At 41.3% G+C, this 22,744-nt stretch overlaps 1 protein-coding gene across 6 annotated transcripts in view; it reads right to left on the bottom strand.

Annotated features, from left to right (window-relative positions):
- The window catches only part of bnc2 (basonuclin zinc finger protein 2), a 459,273-nt gene that overhangs the window by 89,097 nt on the left and 347,432 nt on the right, over positions 1 to 22,744 (bottom strand). For 4 of the 6 annotated variants that reach the window (XM_073048679.1, XM_073048680.1, XM_073048677.1 and 1 more), the window contains exon 4: positions 2,531 to 4,467. In XM_073048679.1, the coding sequence (XP_072904780.1) occupies positions 2,531 to 4,467 (1,937 nt within the window). Of the gene's footprint in view, positions 1 to 2,526; positions 4,468 to 9,817; positions 10,022 to 22,744 lie in introns of those variants that run through there. The other 2 variants (XM_073048676.1, XM_073048681.1) reach the window with 2 other exon arrangements.

Genomic DNA, 22,744 nt, shown 5'->3' with positions numbered 1-22,744 from the left:
GCAGGCATACTAAGCATCTTACACTGTTGCAGAAATTCATGAGTTATTCCCATTGTGTTTTGAAACCAGGAATTACTCTGCTCCACCTGAACAAGACTCACATAGCTACTGTGCCTTCACAGCTCAAATCACTCTCCAAGTCATCTCCTTAAGCATGGTCACTGCAGTTGTAAATGTAGTCAAAGATGACCAACTCTTGCACAGCGTGTGCCCAGTAATAGAAACATGATTATGGCTAGAAAATGTGATTTAAAGATGTTGGCTTTGGGATGCTGTATTGACCTCTTCACTGGAGGCAATGCATGACTCACTGATAAAGCTCAACTATCACCACATCTGAAAGACGACATGCCTAATATCAACCCTACTCAAAGATGCAGTCTGTGAGTTCTGGCTGAACTAAGTTTCAGTCAATACAAGTCAATATTGACCCAGGTGTGACACACAGTTCTAGTGTGCTGTCAGTTTCACCAGGGAATCCAGTTAGTATTCTGGTGATCAAATCCTTTGCTCTCCCACCCCGCTCCCTGACAGCTGACCTCACACAAACTCTCCACACCCTGCTGGAGTCATATTGCCATTGCACAGATCACACTGTAACTGGGTAGGTCAGCAACTACAGGGGTGGTTCCCTCTGGTAAGCACCAGCCAGGTATCCTTTATTAATTTAGCAAAAATTATAATTCCTGATATTTTCTGTAACTTTAAGCTTGATCCAGGGCCAAGTTGTGGTGTCAAGGAGTAAAGCTGAGAATGACTGATAACAGTTCTCAGTGGGCCTGGACCAGACTCGACACATGGGCAGCATTAATGAGCGGAGAGCTTTGCAGGAGATGGACCTAGAGAGATATGGCAGCAAGAAACCACTTGTAAGAGACAACCCATCCAGATCATCACCACCTTATCAAGGGTAACTAAGGATGGGCAGTAAATGCTGACTTAGCTGGCGACGCTCACATCCCATAAATGAATGAATGAATAAATAAATAAATATACATTATATATGTTATTATTGCAACCATGTGATTAATCTATATGGGCAGGAGTTGACAAAGTAAGCTGCTAAGCTCAGTATGCATGGCTATGGCTGTTGGTATAGAGGCCCTGGCAAAGGGACAAAGCACTGCCTGCATACAGAAAAATGATCAGAGGAGCCTGAAAGAGGTTACAAAACAATGCGACAATTCTCACATGATCAGTCCATTTGTGACTTGTATGGTCCTTAGAATCCAGTTTGTGTATGTTTGCATGTGTGTATCTGAGCGGGAGAGATTCATGTGTTTGTCTGTGGTGAGATTGTGTATGTCACTGAGTGTCTTTTGTAAGTACACATTGTGCTTGTGTCTGAATGTGTGTGCGCGCGTGTGTGTGTGTGTGTCTCGGTGGTTTGATTGTGTTTGAGAGTTGTGTTTATGTGATTGTGTGTGCGTTTCTGTGCACGTGTGTTGCTGTGTGTGGATGAGGCCCACTGTGTGTTGTGGGGTAGGAATAGAATGATGAGAGGATACACACGATCGGACTTTCAATGCATCTGGATTTTGTCAAGAAGGGAATGGGCCACAGGATGGGAAGAGCTATGGTTGGTCCCTGGTAAACTGGTTGAGACAATACTCTGAGGGAGAGTTAACTTTAAGATACCTTCATTGTAAGCTGCCTCCACCTCTCAACAACTATTGATAATGTGACACAGCAACTCTCCAGAGAGTGCAGCCAAACTCACAGCTGTGGTCTTCATATTCCAGGAGGATATGGATGTTAAAGTGTTATATTCTGGACATTTTATCCCACTTTAAAATTTTTATCTCCTCAGATCTCCCCTTTCTGCATTTGTTCTATTCCCGAGTCTATATTTTGTTGTCATTTTTTGAGATATTGTCCATTCCCAATTGTCCACAAGAAGTGGTACCTGACTTTATTTACGACTGAGTGGCTTGCTGGGACATTTCCAAGGGCAATTAAGAATCAACCACAATGAGCTGGAGCTGGAGTTCCACAAAGATCAGACTAGGTGAGTATAGCAGACCTCCTCCTTGGAAGATATTTGGTACAGGGAATGAGCTTTATTATCAAAATCCAGTAATTCCAAGGTCACATTCTAAGCTAATGTTATAAGCTTCTTTTTCCACAGATGTGCCTGATTTACGGAGTATTTCCAGCACCCATACTGGATGTCATATTCCTAAAACCTACAGTGATAAATTTCATTCTCCGTTTCTTAATCCTTCCTCTTTTAAATTGCCTCATTTTCTCTCGGCTTCTTTTCACAGGAAAACAATTGTTAGGAGCCTGGAGACAAATACCCATCATACCATTTTACAGGGAACTTCTTAAAGTGTAAAACTGCATGATCACATCCAGATTTTAAAACAATGTCTTCCCTATTTCTTTATAAAGCTTAAACATAAATCTACAATTATTTTATTAGAAAAGCAGTAAAAATTTAAATAAACTGAGAGAAAACATTTCATCACATCATTACGAGACAACACATAGTTAAATCTATTCAAGCATAAATCAGAAAGGACTCTACCTGTCTCTGCTCCTGCGAGATGGGAACGCTGCATTACAGCCTTCCACTGTGCAAACATGCATCTCCTTCAGGTGAACGTTCTTGTAGTGTAATTTCACACTGTAAGAGCTTTTGAAGCTCTTCTTGCAGACGTAACATATCTTGGGATCAGGACTGGAGCACAGTTCACTCTCCGGTGAGTACTTCTGGGGGCTGCCATATCCCATAGAAGAGGCAAAGCTTTCTTGGAGGACGGCCATGTTCCCAGCTCCTCCATTGTACAAGCCATACTGGCTGATGCTATAGAACATGTCATAGGTTGGGTCACTGAACTCCTCCTTTATTTTAATGGTTTGTGGAGGAGGGGAAATGCAGTCTTTATCTTCAGTCTTGCTGCTTGACATTTCTTCCTTATCAAAAATCTCTCTGTGTGTCTGCTCCTCATTTTCTGTGACGTCATCACACATTTTGGATTCTGAGCCTTCAGAATCATCCTCAAAATCGTGATCTTGCTCATGATCCTCAGAAGTAATGCTCCCCATCTTTTTATCCTCAAAGCCGCCAAGGCTTCTCTCATCATCTGCCCTCCTGCTGCTGTGCATGTGGATAGTAGGGCCATTGCCATTGCTCATTTCCTCGTCATGAATGTCACTGTTGATATGATTCTCGTTGACCTGATCATCTTCATCAAACTCGTCGTCTGCGCCAATCAACTCCTTTTCTATCTTGATGGGCATACTTGACTTGCGAGACTTTTTCTTGGGGGCAAGTTCAGGTGCCGGCTCCTGGACCGTGGACGGGTGCTGCTCTGGGCCACAAGACTGCTCATGGTTAACTACTGCTGGCAAGATGGGGCTGGTAGGGAGTGAGTTGGGTGGGCTCACCATTTCACCAGGGGTCAGCAGGCTCCTGTAAAACGGAGGGACAGGCTGCACTGTTTTTAATGATGGGAACACCAGCGGGCTTTGAAGAACTGGATCCACTGAGGGTGAGCTGAAGCCAAGGGATGGTCGACCAGGAGATGAAAGATTCAGATTTGACTTGATGCTGGATATGACAGGAGTGGCAGCTCCAGATGTGGCTCGAATGAGGTCCTTGTCTCGGTTGTTCCTCAGCATTGGCATGTGCAAGCGGGGGTTAGGATTGGCACTATGTCGATTGCGACTCCTCAGGGAACTGAAGACCATGTTGCAGCCTTCGATGGTACACCTGTGCTTGATCTTCAGATGCACTGCATTGTAATGGATCTTGAGAGTGCCTTTGTCGTAGAAGGTCTTCCCACAGGCATTGCAGACCACTCGGCCTTTCCTTGGGGTCAACCCATTCCTTCGCATCCTCTGGATCTTTGCGTTCAGAATGCTGGCTTTGGAGTGATCCGATTTGACGGGGTCATTGGCAGGTGCTGGAGGGTTAACTGGGCAGATGCTCTTCTGCTCGCACTTGGGCTCAATGTTGATGATGCTGCTGAGCGCATTCCTGTTGCCCGATTGGTCACCTCGGAAAGGTGAAACAGAGACTTCAGACTCACTGCTCTCCACGCGTTCATTCTGGATGGGGAGGTTAGGTTCCCTCAGTCTCAGGCTTGGCTGTTCAAGCATGACCCCATTAGGAGGGAGGCCAAGCAGAGGAGCGGACACAGGGTTTATGTATTGAAATGGAAGCAGGAAGGCCAGGCTGTTGGGGATGTTTTCAAAATGATGGATGCTGGAAGGGTTGCTGTTTTCTAGGTGAGCAAGAAGACTGGGGCTCCTCGTCCGATTGTTGCCCTCTATAAAAGTCCTGATGTCAGAATCTGCTTTAGAAGTCGGCACTGCCACAGCCTGCCCTTCTTTCTCCTGGATGGCCATCAGCTCCACAATGGACTTGGTTTCTCCGAATCTCAGGAACTGCTGGAGGGTAATGATCTCCTCTTCCCGCGACATGATTGCCCAACGATCCAGCACCTTGCCTGCAGCATCCTTCGGGCCATATCGAGGAAACAACAAAGGCAAAAACAAAAAAAAATCTTATTGATTCTGCATAATTACAGCAGTCTTATTCAGAAGATGCTACAACTGTCCTACTGATGAAACAGAGGCCCAGGAGCAACATGCAAAGATTGTTAATGCCATTCGACCTACAAAGCAAACTTTTCTGCCATGCACATGGGGTAATTAGGTTGACTATTAGTGAAACAGACAGAGTTTAATAATGTCAAAGCAAATGCAATGGAAACCACTGGGACTCTATGAAATGTACCAGCTAAGATCCTGCTATTACAAAGACAATAATTTCTTTTAGTTGTAGATATTGAATATACATTGCTTATTAATATGGAACACTTGCTGTGTAGACTCAAGGTAAGTCTGCATGATAATCCTTACAATTCCGATGGTATGGGAGGAGGAATGTTTACAAGCAACAACCTTTTTCTGTTGCTGTGCATAAGACATGAACTCGTAACACCATAAATTAAAATCGTAACAAAATATGTTAATATGCCAGGTAAAGAACAGGGATATTGTAGTGGCAGCAAATCACAGCAAGAAGCTTTCATGATTGTCGCAGGACAGTCAGTTGTACACACACATTAAATCTGGCTTTCATCTGCTGTGGATTGGACACAAAGAGTGCAGGGTCAATCATGATGCAGAAGAGGACCCGACAGAACTATTTTCCTAAATTAGAAGGAAGCATTAAAAATCTACTTATGCAATGTGGTTTATTCTTTTTTTTTTATCATCATGCATGTACCAATAAAAAAATAATTTTGACTGAGAATAATTAAAGCTCTTGCTTTTAACTATACATTAAAATATGTTTCACTGCTTTCAGATTACTATTAGTTTGCTTTGATAGTGCCAGATACTTGATGTTATGCATTAGTTTCACTCTGGATAAGCACAATGTAACGTGTTACCAATATCAATCTAGTCTTCCTAAATAATATTTCTTTCCAATGTAACAGGTCAGTCTTTCTGATTCTGGATTTGAATTTGGATTTGAAGATTGCTGAAGGGCAATCTTCTATTGTTTTCAATCCTAATATTGACCTGGGCAAGGACAAACTGGTCACATTCAGGGTGGAAAACTCACTTGAAAGCTCAACCCTAAGAAGCTTCTGATCCTTATACATCCTGTAAGTGTTTCTCTGATTAATAATATGCTTGTACCCACTAATATTTTCCAGGGATTAGGTGCCTGTCAGTTTATTGATCCACTGACATCAATACATCAGAAGGAAAACATAATTAGTATTGCTCTTTATTAAGGCTAAAAGATCTTTAAAAACTGAACACCAGGAAGACACAATTGGCTCTTCCAGGATCACATGACATGCAGATTCACTTACTCTTTCAGTTCAATTCACTCTTCCAACAAGTTAACTTGTAGATAAACTAGAACCAAGTCTGAAGGTTGAAGGAAATCAATAGCTGGACTTTATTTAGTCAGTTGACTTTGGTGGGAGAAGAGAACAAATAAGTAATGTAGAAGACTTGTCCAAAACAAGCAGAAAGGCCACGATCCGCTAGAATGTTGGTTCAGCCAATCAATAACCTAACAACAGCCTTGCTCTCTTAGCCTTTCAACAACAATCCAAAAGTAGACAGAAATAGGACCAGGTCACCTGGCCCTTGAAGACTGCCCCGCCATTCAATATCGTCATGACTGATCTACGTTGGCCTTAACTCCTCTTATGTGCCTGGTCCCATAAGCCTCAATCCCTTAATCTTTTAAATAATTATTTATCTCCAGCCAAAATATGTCTTAATGATCTGACATCCACCGCCCTTCCAAGCAGAAAATTCCAAGGATTCACTACGCTCAGAGAGAAGTCATTTCTATGCACTTCAGTTTTAAATGAATGTCCACTTATTTTGTAGCCATGTCCTCTTGTTCGGGACTCTCCCACTAGTGAAAACATCTCAGGATCCACCCTATCAAGCATCTCCTTAGGGATCTTACATGTTTAATAATTCTTCTGAACTCCAAGAAACACAGACCCAAGTGGTCAAGCCTCTCTTGGGAGGACAACCCTTTCATTCCAAAAAATAGCTTTTAAACTGCCCAGTAAGGAGACTATAATGGTGCACACTATTCCTGGTAAGGCCTTGCCAACTATTATAAAACTTGGACTTCAACCTTTTCACATTAAAGAGAAGCACGTTGTTTACCTCCTTATTGGACCTGTCTGCCAACTATCATCATCATCATCACGGACCCCCACCACCCAGGTCATGCTCTCTTCTTGCTGCTGCCATCAGGAAGAAGGTACAGGAGCCTCAGAACTCACTCCACCAGTTTCAGGAACAGTTACTACCACCCAACCATCAGGCTCTTAAACCAAAGGGGATAACTGTCTTCTGCATTCTGGTTGAATGCCCAAGTTGGTAGTCTTTCATTGATTCTGTTATGGTTATTATTCTATAGATTTATTGAGCATGCCCACAATCTCAGGGTTGTATATGGTGACATATATGTACTTTGATTAATAAGTTTACTTTGAATTTTGAACTTTTTGTGACCCAGGCACTAGTACATCCAAATCTCTCTAAACATCATTCATATGCAGTGTTCCCTGTTTAAAGAATAATCCGTTTTTGATACCTCTTATCAAGTGTATGATCTCACACTTCCCCAATCATGTCCTTCCTAGAGAATGACAGTTAGCACTGCTGGCTGTTTGGAGGCCTGTGGTACCCCCAGCAAGGTGATCATCTCCTTTTAGTCTCTAAACTCTAACCATATGATCTCATTTGAAGAGTATTTTTCTATTTATATTGAGATACAGCGTGGAATAAACCCTTCTAGTCCTTAAAACTGTGCCAGCCAGCAATCCTGACTTAACCCTAGTCTAATCACGAGACAACTTACAATGACCAATTAACCTACCAACTGGTACATATTTGGACTGTGGGAGGAAACCAGAGCACCCAGAGGAAACCCACGAGGTCACGAGGGGAACGTGCAAACTCCTTACAGACAGCGATGGGAATTGAACTTGGGTCACTGGTACTGTTAACCATTGTGCTAAACACTAAGCTTCCTCAAATGCTACCGCACTGTATTCTGGGCTATCCTTCCTCTTGACCATTGTAGTGGACTGCTTAATTAATATCACAATGCCATCTCCTCTATTAAGCAATTTCCACACCATACTTATCCCATTCATTGCTGAAGTTAAAAACAAGTTAGTGGTTTATTGCTCTGCAAATGAAATGTAATAGAGGACAAAGAACTGGTATTTAGCATTGAATCCACATCCAATAGCCAGAAATGAAGGCATATAGACTATTTACTGCATGCTCAGGTTGCCAGTCTTCCAGGACTGGCCACTTACAGAAGCAGAGAACAATTAAAAATCAATTGTGGACTTTAGAAATACTATTGAACACTTGTCTTTGTTGCATTCAATCAACTGAAGGGACAAACAGGAGTTGTTCAACCAGTGAAGAAAGGCTTTGTTCACTTGTCGTGGGCTGTCCAATGATGGTCAGTTAAAAACCAAGAGCAGTACAAACCAGCTTTGGACTGCAGGAGGAAACCGGAGCTCCAGGTTGAAACCTGAACGGTCACCGGGAGAACATACTAATTCCTTACAGACAGCGGTGGGAATAGTTTTGCCAGGAACATGCTACAAATTACAATGGGAGGAATCTGGTTCTGCTGGGGCGGAGAGTTGATTTATTCAACTTTGATCATTAATTTAAGCTTTCTCCCTTCCTTCTACATTCACATGACATTAACAGACTGCCCTAAAGGACAACCTCTTAGATGAAATGCATCAACCTGAGGTCTGATTTTGATACAAAATTGTGGACCAAGATCACAGACAAGCAGCAGCTTGTTGTGATTATCATCAAACTCGTATGTTGATCTGAGGCTGGTGAGAACTGACATTAAATAAGCTTGCATAAATCCATGAAAGATGGTTCCCCTCCAAGGGCTGAGGTCCACACGATACAATAATACTCAGGCAGCTCAGAAAACTGTTTTCAATTTCTGCATGCCATTTCAAAAAAATCATCTTTAAGTAATTTCCTGGATCAGATTCCAGAACAGCTTTTAAATGTACTGACCCAATCCTGTTGAACACAAACAGGCACATAAACAGAGAGAAGTAAATGGATTGCAATAAATAGATAGACATGTGCATGATGCACTCTTAGTCTACAGTACATTCAATCTGATGTGAAATGTTTGTACAGTATCATACAGTCTGGACTCATTTTCAATATGTCCACATCCAAATATGGAGATGTTCACCTTCTCAAGTTTATGTAAAATTCAGAAAAACTGTATTTCCCTGTCACAGAGAATAACTGAGGTCAAGGGTGGAGACACATGGGGAAGAAATAAACACAAAAGGGAAAATGGATGAGACTAATGACAGGAAGTAATGAAGGTTTGGGTGGATTTTGGATGGAACTGGGGGTATGGGTGGAATTTGGATGGAACTGGAGGTATGGGTGGATTTTGGATGGAACTGGGGGTATGGGTGGATTTTGGATGGAACTGGGGGTATGGGTGGATTTTGAATGGAACTGGATGTATGGGTGGATTTTGGATGGAACGGGGTATGGGTGGAATTTGGATGGAACTGGGGGTATGGGTGGATTTTAGATGGAACTGGGGGTATGGGTGGATTTTGGATGGAACTGGGAGACATGAGTGGATCTAGGATGGAACTGGAATTCTGGTACATACTTCATGGGCTGAAAGAACTGTTTATTGATCTTAAATTTCCTTAAGTTTCATCTTACACTGCATACAGTAGCAGTAAGAAGCACCCTTACACTATGAATGGTGTCCAGTTGAAAATATTCTGAGCTGCACTTCTGTAGCAGTGTTTGTAGATATGGAAGAGTGCTGGAACTGAGTGGGAAGAATAGAATTTAGTGCAGAGCGAGCACAAGATAGGAATTCAAAGACTGGAAGCCTTTGCTTTAGAGGAGTAATTGGAGAAGTCTTTGGAACACTTTCTAGCAATAAACTTTTTTGGTGCTGTATGTGAATACATTGTCTGTCCTTCCCATATACATATTCACTTCATGCAATACTTCTCCCATCAGCTGGGAAGCTGGTCCAGAAGGAATGCAAATATCCCGCCTATAGGCAACAGCAATGTAATCATGCATTGAGAGATAAGAACAAGGAAGACATTGTAAACCTGAGCTGTAGTATCCACCCAGCAGGTGCCTTAGTGGGAATTGAAGAAATTCACCAAATGAATGAAGACATACTCAAATATCACTGCAACCTAGATCTGATTATTTTTGTTAGGACACTGCAGAATAAAGGTGAAACGATTAAAGCACCAACCTATACCTTCACTGGTTTAAAGATGATTGGAAGATTTACATTGCTATTGCATTTTGTAAACCTCAGTACAGCCCCTGTATCTTCATCACCCAATAACAATAATATTGCAATCATCTTTTTCTGAAGTTGGTTGGGGTGATCAGAAATCACGACTCCAAGAGAACTCCTGTGTTCTTCTTTATAATGATAGCCTGTCATCTTTTGCTTTACCTGTGAAAACAGATACAGGAATACAAATGGTGCAAGACAGCAATAAAAATTGTGCCGCACTCCCTCAATATTGACCAGGCATGAGTACTGACCCTTTGTCAATGCAGTTATCCCACTTTCTAGCCCCCATAGCATCCCCTTGTACTGCTACTTCAACATCAATAAGCTCTCATTTCCCAGCTCTCCAGCAATACATTATGCTCTCAGTTCTGCAGGGTGAAGTTATCCAAGGTTATTGGGCACAAGTGCACCTTGAACCCATCGCCCTTCAACTCAAGTGTGAAAGAGTGGCCAAGTGTCCAATGGAATAATGGCTGACCTGCAAAGCAGTATCTCAGCGAAGTGCAAAGAAGATGTAAGTGCATAGGAAAAGGTCCTTAAGCCAGGAAATGGTAATACCGAGCTCTGATTCAAAGTATAAGGAAAGACTATAATGGACTCTCCCTGCTTAAACCTACCAGATTGCAAAATATTTAGGATAAACAGGCTCACAAAAATTGTCAATTACAGACAAGACAAAATATTAGCCCATATGAAACTGATAGAAATACTCTGGACTAAAACATAGCATGAGTTCAGGCCAGAAACATATTTGCTCAGGATGCCTATCATGAGTATATTCTTTACCAACCTTGAGGATAACCTCCCTTGCAGTGGCTGACATTGAGGCAACATTTATGATTGGCACCATTCCCTATGCGTGAGCATGTTGCAATAACTTAGTGCGAGAATTGGCAGCGCTGATCTCATTTGCACCTACTTCCTCTCACTGTCATTATAGGCACAGCTTCATTAAGCATAATGCCCTGAAATCTGGTCAGCAAACACCCACTTGTATATTCTTGCTTAATTTGCTTGTCATCTTTGGAGATCAACCAGCTGCTTTGACAACATAAAGGGTATATTTGTTAATGATTATTGATGCTGTGACTTTTACGTTACAAAGATAATGGGGGATTGCTAGAACAAAAACTGAAGCATTCAAACTGTTTTATAGGCAGAAGTGTGAACCAGAAATACAGGCAAGTTTTCATTTAAAACAATAATATTATCAACGCAGCGCAGAATTAAACTAATTCCCGTTTTACTTTTCCATGTATGCTATTGATGGAAATTATATTTATTGTCCTCATTCTGCTTGCAAACTGCACCTCTGATTTTTCAAATCCCTGAAGCTCTTTTCCACTTGTAGTAGATTATGGAAAATCTACTCCACGCCTACTCAGATAAAACAGTTAAGGGCAAAGTAACTATGGGTTTAAAGCTACACTGGCCATTACCAGTGAATTAATCACAATTAACCCACTCTCATCTGCAATGGCGTATGTTAATGTGCAGGAGAAGTCAAGGCGAGATGCATATCCACAAGCAAGACAGTCAGGCCCATGAAAATACAGAACATACGAAGTCAGATACACCCACATTTATGAAACTAGCCTTGTGGAATGTGTTGTACCATTACTTTCCCCTGAAGCTATTCTTAAATAGCATGGAAATTTAATTAGGGATCAGTACCTATGCATCACAGTGAAATTCCTAAACCTGTAGCCCACAATCAGATAACAAAAGTGCATTGATATGCAAAGTATTTCAATGGTTAACTTGATTGCTTTATATCTGGTGGTGAAATGAAACTCCTTCACCCTGTTCCAACCTTCAGTGGGCAGTGACATTATACAAACCAGCCAATGACTCAACCTCCTGGCCATATGACAAGAGGGCAAATGTCACTGGAGAAACATTTTTGACTAATGCATATCTACAGATACAACTTGGTAAAATGAATCCACCATAAGGATTTGTTTGAAACTCAATGATATAATGACAGCAAGTTCAAATCATTCATAAAGAAATGAGGCAATGAGTGTAGAAAATGTCCAGAGCAACCTTTGATAATCCAAATGCACCATGTGAATGAAAGAGATCTGGTAACACTGTGGCCTTTCATATTTTAAAACGAATGTGTGTAGATCCTGATAACTTTGCTGCAGAAGTGTGAGCCAAACTCAAAAGTTCTCCTATTTGCATAATTTATTCACCATTTCATTCTCAATGCTTCATTACATAATTTATTTATTCATGTATGGAATTTATTCAATTTCTAAGCAAAATCTTTTAATAAATCACGTGGCTTCTGTCAGCAAGTTTTTGAACCCTTGAGATTGTGGAATAGATTCTCTCCTTGAACTTAGACCAGGAGGTATAGCTCAGGGAGAGGGAACACGTAGTCTGATGAAGTGTTTTTAATCCTGAATGCAGAATGGACCAGAAAGGGTCTAACTAAAGGCTTGAACGTACTATCTACGTACCCATCAGACTGAGGATGACGTTGATATGGTTTGAGCTAGATAATTTCAACAGCTGGGGAACTTCAGTTAGCTGCAATGCCATCAGGCTGATGAGAAGGGAGGGAAATAATCAACAATGTTTGTTCCTAACTGCATTCTGAGACTCAGACAATAAAATGTTCAAGTGGACTTTTGTTAAGGTAGACATTTAACTCCCAATGTACAGCTCCTTCCTTCCCTTCCTCGACTGGCCCACATAATGGAAGACCACGGGCTGGAAAAGTGAATTGTGCTTCTCTCCCCACAGCCCCTGCATAGCTGCAAAGTATACCACCTTACCATGACAAGCCTTGGGAGATAAGGCTGTCAAATCATGGATTACTGACCTACAATGGTTTTAGATAACTCCGTTGTGGTACTGCAGGAGTAAAATGACATATTAGAAATGTTTCAAAAGTGTATGCTAACACATAGGCTCGCAAGCTAAAACAGGTTGAGTACCCATTTTCTGAAATTTCAAAATCTAAAGACCTTGAAATTCAAAATGTTTCTGAGTGCTGACATTATGTCACAAATGGAAAATTCTACAAGGTGCTGGGAAGTTTCCTGGGTGATGCGCAGGTCTCTACACACCACAGACAGTTCTGAGAAGCGATCTCACATACAGAATAAACAGAAGTGAATGGAAAATAGAAAAACTGCATAAAGCAGAAAATGAAGATCTTGATTGTGTATTGCAAGAGTGGATTCGTCAGCATCAGGGAGAACATATGCTGCTTAATGGAGTGCTGATCATGAAACATCTATCACAGCTGACTGAAAGTTGAAGATAATTGTGAATATTCAGCAGGCTGGTTGCAGAAATTTAAGAAAAGGCACAGCATTAAGTATTTAAAGATTTGTGGTGATAGAGTGTCAGCTAATCAAAAAGCATCAGAGAAACAGTCCTGACAGAGGGTCTCGGCCCGAAACGTTGACAGTGCTTCTCCTTATAGATGCTGCATGGCCTGCTGTGTTCCACCAGCATTTTGTGTGTGTTGTACAGAAATTCATTGATGAGTTTGCCAAGATCGTCATTATTGAACGCACCATCAATACATGCTGTATGCATGATAAACAGCTGTAAGACAAAGAATGCTCACTGAATCAGAATCAGAAATGAAGGTGATCCCAAACTACCTCATTATATATTCTGAAATCTGAAACACTTAGGGACACCAGCATTTTGGATAAGGGGTACTCAACCTGTACAGAACGTTCTTCTTCATCATAATACTATAATGATTCATCTATGTTTATTTTATTTTAGCAAAAGAGTGTTTCTGGCTCGCTGAGCCACACTGCCCCAACAACCCTAGAACACCCAATTAACCCTAACCTAATCACCGAACAATTTCTAATGTACCTTATCCGGTACATCTTTGGACTGTGGGAAGAAACCGGAGCACCCAGGGAAAACCCATACATTCCACAGGGAGAATGTTCAGAGACTCTTTACAGAATGGCACTAGTATATTAGTCCTTTTTGTGATAAGTGTAAAGGGGGCAAGGCTTCTCTTATTCATATGTATTGGGCCTGTCCTAATTTGGAGAAATTTTGGTGAGATTTTTTAAAACTTTATCCCATATTCTTAATTGCCACTTAGAACCTAACCCTCTGATTGCTCTTTTTGGCACCTTGGGTGAAGTTGACATGCATTTGAGTCCGACTAAAAGTCGAACATTACCTTTTGCCTCTCTTTTGGCTAGACAGTTAGTTCTTCTCAGGTGGAGAGATATTGCCCCACCCACTCATGCTCAATGGCTTAGAGACATTATGTCCTGCTTAGACCTTGAAAAGATTCATTATTCACTTCTTAATTCTGACAAAGTTTCATAAGGTGTGGGGACCTTTTCTTGAATATTTTCACAATTCCTCTTTAGATTAAAGGTTTGTCCTTTTTTTTGTACCACAATCCCTTACTTTCAGCCTTTTTTTCTGGTTAAGTTTTATGGTTTTTTTGATGTGAAATACATTATAGTTTAGGTAGTAGGCATTATACTTTTTTATATTTACAGCTCTATGGTGATGAAAGCTCTGATTAACTTTTCCTTGCATTGTAATGGTTGGCTTGGAGTTTTGTAGTGGGAGGGTGGGCAGGATACTAACTTCATACGATTTCATTTTGGGTGCTTTTTCTGTATTGTTATGAATCGTATATTAGACATGTTTGTTTTGCACTGTATAAATCTCCATTTTGTTGGTGTTTTTTTTCTGTGGTAGTGTAGAAACTCATAAAAAAGTTAATAAAAAAAAGAACTGAATTCCTAACTCCAGATCACCCCAAACTATAACAGTGCTGTGCTAACTCCCATGCTAACACTGGCGACATGGTAGAGTAGCTGTTAATGCGACACTATTACAGCTTGGAGCCATTACAGCCAGGGTTCAGAGTTCAATTCCAGTGTCCTCTGTAAGAAAGTCTGTACTTTCTTCCCATGTGCACATGCATTTCTTCTGGGTGCTCCAGTTTCCTTTAGGTTATTGGTCATTGCAAATTGTCCTGTGACGAGGCTAGTGTTAAATAGGTGGGCTGCTGGGTGGTGCGGCTCAGTGGGCTGGGAGGGCCTGTCCCACACGGTATCACTAAATAAATAAACAAATAAACACAGAAACAAAGGAGCATGAATAGGCCTATCACCCCTTTGAGACTGTTCTGCCATTCAATCTGATCATGGTTGATGCTTTATCTCAATACTATATTCTTGCTCTTTCCAAGTGTGACTTGATACCTTTTGTGTCAAAATATCTAATTATCTCCAGCTTAAACTTTATTCAGTACTTGACCTGCACAGTCCTCAATGGAAGAAAATTCCACAGTTTCACCACCAGCAGGAGTAAATGAAACTTCATAGACTGGTTCAATTAGCGTGAGCATGGACCAATTGGCCACCATCTAAGCTCAGTTCTAAATTATTTATTCTGCATTCTGAGACAGTCACTCCTCATTTTAGATCATCACTTAGGAAAATATTGCCCCTGCACTCAGTCTGTCAGGCCTTTTCAGTTCTTTTAACATTTCAACAAGATCCCTTTTATTGTTCTGAATTCAGGAATACAGACCTACTCAACTCAGTTTCTCCTCATATGACAGACAGATCATTCCAGAAATTAGCTTGGTGAACCTCTGTTGCACCCCCTCAATGGCAAGAATCTCATTGAAGTCATAATACTCATATATATTGTATATTTATACACTGTGTATAAACTTGGGCAATGAGAATGTCAGAGCTAAACTGAAGGACAGTTACAAACTGCACAGCAAAGGTATAAAAGGAATAGAAAGGGGAACATTAAGGAAACATAAGAGGAGCTTTGGCCAGATAATATGAGAAAACAAATCCGAATGTCTGACCATAGCTAAGAAACTGTTCCACCCACTGATAACTAAGCGCAGTATAACAGGGGCATGGATTATATTAGGTGAAACTTTAGTTTCCATCCAAGGACCTTGAGGGAAGTTAAGGGTCTTGACAAACTTTCAAAGTTGATTAGAAACCTATGTGGCTGCAAACTATCAAAGGGTGACATTGAAAATCCCCTTCAATATGGAACGATTATCAGTTAGCGTAAACTCCCAGAGTTGTAAAACTAAAGACAACTATCAATTACACTGGAAAACATAAACCAAGCAGATCAACAAAATAAACCTGTTAATATTGTTCCATATAATGGAATTGTTTTAAAACATGATGTAGACCAAGTACAAACAATCTCCATTCTCGCTGCAGTGGTAAGGTTTGGGGTATTGGTGGTGATGGGGGGCAATGCCAGGCAAGTATTGAAGGTACTGTGAGAGACAGAGTGAAAGGCTAAGGCAAGTCAGAGATAAGCTCAGAGGTCAGATGGGTGTGAATAAAGTCAGGATAGAAATAGATAAATTAAGACACTTTAATGATATTATATATTCTCATCTGGTTAATAAAGGAGGTGTGAGAACTCACTGAGTTGATGCTTGAATATTAACACGGAGAGCAAAGGCAGTAACAACGTCTGTGGTACCTTCAACATTGTGAAACTTCCCAAGCTGCCTCACCGCATAAATAGTAAAACAAAATTTAACACCAAGCCACGTAAGGAAATAGGAGAACAGATGACTAAAAACTAAATTAAAGAAGGAACGAGAAGAGAGAGGTTTTAAGAGAAAAGTCTAAAGTTTGAGCCTCAGCATCTGATTGCTCAGCAGCTAAAGGCAGAGAAAATAAACTCAAAAACAATCAAGAGGCCAGAATTGGTGAGAGCAGAGGTCTGAGAGAGTTTTAGGTACAGGGATAGGGGAGAAATTAAATCATGGAGGGATTTGAAGATAAGGACCAGAAAGTTCATTCTAAGAAATAAGCAGATAGGGAACTATAGTAGGTTGGAGAGGCAAGCTCCAAAAAACAATAAACAGAACCTTGAGTGCAGAAAAATAAGGTAAAAGGTTTAATTTAGTCTGACCTAGGATGGATCACAGCTTTAAGTTTGGGTAATCTATTTTAGAGTCTTGGAGTCATAAGCACAGCACAGAACAGGCCCTACAGCCTTTCCAATCTGTGCCAAACTGTGATTATGCATAGCCCCATCGATTCCACACCCTGTCAATAGCCCTTCTTATCCTTTCCATCCATGCACCTATCCAAACTTCTCTTAAATGTTGCAATTGAACCCACATGCACTGGCAGCTCATTCCACACTCTCTCCACCCTCTGAATGAAGAAGTTTCCACTCATGCTCCCCTTAAACATTTCACCTTTCACCTTTAACCCATGACCTCTTGTTGTAGTCCCACCCAACCTCAGTGGAAAAAGCCTATTTGTATTTACACTATCTATACAACTCACAACTTTTTCATATCTCCCCTTAACCTTCTACACTCAAAGGAATAAAGTCCTTACCTATTCAGTCCTTCCCTATAATTCAGGTCCTCAATGCACTGAATGAAAGATAAAAAATAACCAAACAGGTTAATTCGGTGTGACGATGGCAATGGTCAGCGATAGTCATGGTGTCATCGAGACATACAACATGGATACAAACCCAACACATCCACACTGATGGTCAGCACCTATCTGTATTAAACCCACCTCCCTGCAGTTGGTCCATACTTTCCAATGTCCACCCAATTCAGGTACTAATCCAGAGTCTACTTAAATGTTGTCAGTGATCCTGCTTCAACCAATTTCTCAAGCATAGTATTCTAGGTGTTCATCACACTTCAGATGAAGAAGGCTCATCTTTGATCCCCTCAGAATCTTTATTTCCCCCCTTATCTGCTCATTATGTCTACCTCTGATACCAGGGTTGTTTTCTGCAGTCTACCTCTCCCATAGCATCCTGATGTCATTTCTTTGCTGTTGCACCAATTGCAATAACATGGCTGATATTAAAAGGATAACATTTCTGCTCTTTCATTAAGGCCCTGGCTTTGGAAATAAGACAGCTAATTTGTGAACAGTAAACTCTAACAAACAACAATATGATAAAATCCTGATAATCTGGTGTTATTTAAGGAGTAGATACTGGTCAGGACACCAGGGAATACCTCGCCTTCTTTGAAATGGTTTCTAGGGATTTTTTGATCTGCGTTGAGTAAGCAGATGGGACATTGGTTTAAGGTCTAACCTGAAAGTCAACACTTTCAACTGTGCAGCACACCCCCTGCACCATACAGCACTTCCCCTATGCTCTGCAGCACTCTCTCTGCACTGTGCAACACTCTCTCTACATTGTACAACACTCTCTCTACACTCTGCTTCAGTCCCTCTACATTGTACAGCACTCTCTCTGCACTGTGCAACACTCTCTCTGCACTGCAACACTCTCTCTACATTGTACAGCACTCTCTCTGCACTGCAACACTCTCTCTACATTGTACAACACTCTCTCTACACTCTGCTTCAGTCCCTCTACATTGTACAGCACTCTCTCTGCACTGTGCAACACTCTCTCTACACCGTGCAGTGCTCCCTCTTCACTCTGCTTCACTCCCTCTACATTGTACAGCACTCTCTCTGCACTGCAACACTCTCTCTACATTGTACAACACTCTCTCTACACTCTGCTTCAGTCCCTCTACATTGTACAGCACTCTCTCTGCACTGTGCAACACTCTCTCTACACTCTGCTTCAGTCCCTCTACATTGTACAGCACTCTCTCTGCACTGTGCAACACTCTCTCTACATTGTACAACACTCTCTCTACACTCTGCTTCAGTCCCTCTACATTGTACAGCACTCTCTCTGCACTGTGCAACACTCTCTCTACACCGTGCAGTGCTCCCTCTTCACTCTGCTTCACTCCCTCTACATTGTACAGCACTCTCTCTGCACTGTGCAACACTCTCTCTGCATTTTACAGCACTCTCTGCACTGTGCAACACTCTCTCTACATTGTACAGCACTTCCCCTGCACTCTGCAGCACTCCCAACGCACTGTGCAGTGCTCCCTCTTCACTCTGCTTCACTCCCTCTACACTGTGCAGTGCTCCTTCTACACTGTGTCAGATGTGTCAGCCTGGACTGCTGTGCTCAAGTTTGTGTAGTTGGATTTGAACCCACAGTCTTCTGACTTAGATGTGAAAGTCCAATCCACTGAGCCACGGCTGACAAGCTAAATAGTGACAGACTGTCAAACAGTCATGAAAGAGAATATACTGTATTTATGATTAAAAATTGATCAAAAAAGAGAGATTAGAAGAAATACTTCTGCAAGAGGATGGTGCAAATATACAACTGCCCACAACAAATTTCATAAATCAAGATTGTTAATTTAATAAGCGGAATCTTTGCAAGCTCTGGATAATGATCAGTAGAGTAAGATTAGCTTGCATCGCAGGAAGAGACTCGGCTTGCCAAGTGATCTGTTGCCAAACTGTAACAATAAATGAAACATACAGTGGCTTGACCCCAAAGAAAAGAAACAGACACGATAAACGCAGCAAGGAGAATAAATCACCCAGCTTATTGGACATGAGCAGAGACACAACAAAGAAAAATAAAATGCTACAATCCGACACCAAGGGTATAAAAGAGAAATACAGCAGAGATACAGATAACTACTTCAAAGGAGAGGGCCCAAGGGGCCAAGATGGAAAGAATAGGATCAATATTAAAATAAAATTTAAGTTGTGCAATATGGATAGCTTTTAATAGATGGATGGCTCCTAGACATTAATTTATGGGATATAATTATCTTTTAACAGAAGCAGTCTATGTGTTCACTAATCTGACTGAAAAGATAAATATGAAGGATGAACATATGTTTTCCAACGGCCTTTGCACATCATGGTTTTTATGTAGCATCTCTGTTTAAAACCGAATGAAATCAACAGAAAAATTCCAGGCATGGAGCATTTTGAAAGAATTATATTTTGGATGAGATGTAAAATAGTGGCCTCTATCTACCCTTTCACATGCATATATTGGATCCCATGGCACCATTTCAAAGAAGAACAAGGAAGCTCTACTGACCAATACTTACCCCTTAAGTAACATGTTGGAAACAGATTAGCTGGTCAGAATCAGTTCTGTGGGTTTTGAGATGACAAATGAGGTCAATGAGGGCCCCTCAGACTCTCCATGGTGCCTGATGGATTTTATCATGCCCTTTACAAGTGATGCCTTGACAATGGTGCCGTGACACTCTGCTTGTAATCTGCTGACCTTCATGTCAATGATACCTGATGGTCATAGTTATTAATTTATTACCATGGGTGTACTCCTTTGAGACTGACCTGAAACTCTTTAAATCTTTCTTGAAAACAGTATATGATTTTGTGGAATTCTCTCAGCTCCACCTTTTAGTCCAAAATTAAAGTCATATCATTGTAGAGAATGACACAGAGTGCTCCATAAAAATAGGTCACTCAGCACAACTGGTCCATAATCCATCTGGGCTCCTTCCCTGTCTCTTTCTGTCTCCCTGCTGTTCTGTTCTCTCTCATGTGTTTCGCAGGTTCATCTTGAAAGCATCTCTGTCCTTGTCATAGCCAGCCCCTGTAGGAGCAAATTTATTCTCACCACCTTCTGGGTTTGACTTCGCCTGAATTCCTCACTGGGTTCTTTAGGCTCTCTCTTCTATTGGCAGCCCCTGATTCTGGTCTTTGCCCCACAAGACAAAGTATCTTTGCACCTTCTGAGATATCCAGTTATTTCACAATCTCCGAACAGGTCACACCTCGGCCACTTGTTCTGTCCAGAAGAAATCCCAGGTGATTCACCTCACTGAGCCTCAGATTATTACTCAGGACAGCCGATGAGCCCAATAAAAGGACCCAGGTCTCTATCATGGCTGCAAGTTGTCAAGCACTGCCAATATTTAAATATGATTAGAAACATGGAAGCTAAATTGTACTCAGCAAGCTCCTATAAATAGCAACTTGATCATGACAAACTATTCACTTTGTGTTGTTGTTTGTGTGTTAAATAAAGGCCAGGAGAGCTTACTTGTTCTTTGAAATCTATTATATACACCTGAGAGAGCAGATGAAAGCCACTGTTTAACACCCTATCCTAACAGCAAAATGCTCCGTGCCTGGAATATTTTTGTTGAATTCCTATGTGGGCAGAGAGCTATACACATACGCATACATACATACATACAGGAAGGGTAAGACGAGGGAACACAAACCAATCCTCGTAGAGGGATCAGAAGTGGAAAGAATGAGCAATTTCTAGTTCCTGGGAGTCAAGATCTCTAAGGATCTAACCGGGTCCCAGCATATTGATGCAACCATAAAAAAGACAGCTGCTATATTTCATTAAGAGTGTGAGGAAGTTTGGCTTGCTACCTAAAACACTTGAAAACTTCTACAGATGTACCGTGGAGAGCATTCTGGCAGGCTGCATCACTGGTTGGTATGGGGGGGGGGAGGGTGGTAGGCAGGTGGGGACTACTGCACAAGACCAAAAGAAGCTACAGGAAGTCGTAAAATTAGTCAGCTCCATCTTGGGTACTAGCCTCCATAGTATCCAAGACATCTTCAAGGAGCAGTGCCTCAGAAAGGCGATGCCCATCGTTAAGGACCACCATCACCCAGGAAATGCCCTCTTCTCATTGTTGCCGTCAGGAAGGAGGGACAGAAGCCTGAAGGCACACACTCAGCGATTCAGGAAAAGCTTCTACCCCTCTGTCATACGATTCCTAAATGGACATTGAACCGATGAACACTACCTCACTTTTTTAATATATATTATTTCTGCTTTTACACTATTTTAAAATCTATTCAATATACATATATATACTTACAGTAATTTATTTATTTATTTGTCTGTTTTTTTCATTCTATATTATTATGTATTGCATTGAACTGCTGCTGTTCAGTTAACAAATTTCACGATAGATACCAGTGATAACAAACCTGATTCTGCTTCTGAAAGACCCTCAGTCCTCAGGGACTGCCACGCCATTGGTGGGGCAGTTCTGAGGGAGCACTACATTGTCAGAAAGACAGTGCTCTTAGAGAATGCTGTATTGTTCGAGGGCTAACACCAAGGCAGTACTGCATTGTCAGTGGGGCAGGGCAGAGGAAGCATTACATTGTCAGAGGGGCAAAACTGCACTGAGAGAGGACAGCACTGTTGGATGGGTTGTACTGAGAAGGCACTGCAATGATGGAAAGCATTAGTGAGGGAGCACAACGGTACTGGAGAGAGCAATGCTGACGGGGCACACACTTCTGGTTTGAAAGTCAGATTGAGAAAGAGGCAATACAGAGTGAGCATGATTCTATAAAAATCACACTGAAGGAATTTAATGTCGCAGCTGCATGTTCACAAAGATAAGGAGGTATTGCATTTTAGGGGAGACAGTACTGAGGGAACACTGCATTGATGAGCTAGCATTGAGGGAACATTGTTCTTTGAAGAATTAGTACCAAAGCAGTGCCACATGCTCAGACAAAATTTACTGATGGCATTTTGCACTGAAGAAAGTGTGATTCAGATGAGGTAGCAGATCAAAGTATCACTTGTTCCCTTTGTTTGATGTAAATTAGCCAATCAAGAGAAGGTTAAGTTGTTCTTTTCAGTCTTCTGGCAATATTTCCTCAATCAATGCTTTTACATTTATGTTTGGAGATTCTCAGTGCAAATCAGCTGCCATGTTGCTTTAAATTACAAGGTATTACACCTGAAATGCTCTTTATTGGCTAGAAGGATAGTTGGGACATTCTAAGAATGTGCAAGGAAATAGAGGAACAGACGCTTTTCTTCTCTTGTACAGGTGATGGATTTTGGTGTGTTGGCTGTATGTTGTCAGTGCAATCTGTGCAATGTCAGCTGCAGTCCCATGTAGACCGTACACATGAGAAGATGGCAGTACTTTCAAACTGAACTGAATCAGTAGCCATGTTTTTACTTGTGACCCTCTGTACCACTTTGTCCCGATTTTAGATTTTCACTGAATACCCCTCT

Source organism: Hemitrygon akajei, chromosome 6, assembly GCF_048418815.1.
Source record: "Hemitrygon akajei chromosome 6, sHemAka1.3, whole genome shotgun sequence".
In the NCBI taxonomy this organism is placed as follows: Eukaryota; Metazoa; Chordata; class Chondrichthyes; order Myliobatiformes; family Dasyatidae; genus Hemitrygon; species Hemitrygon akajei.
Note: the sequence above shows the minus strand (reverse complement) of the source record. Positions and strands in the feature narration are given on the sequence as shown.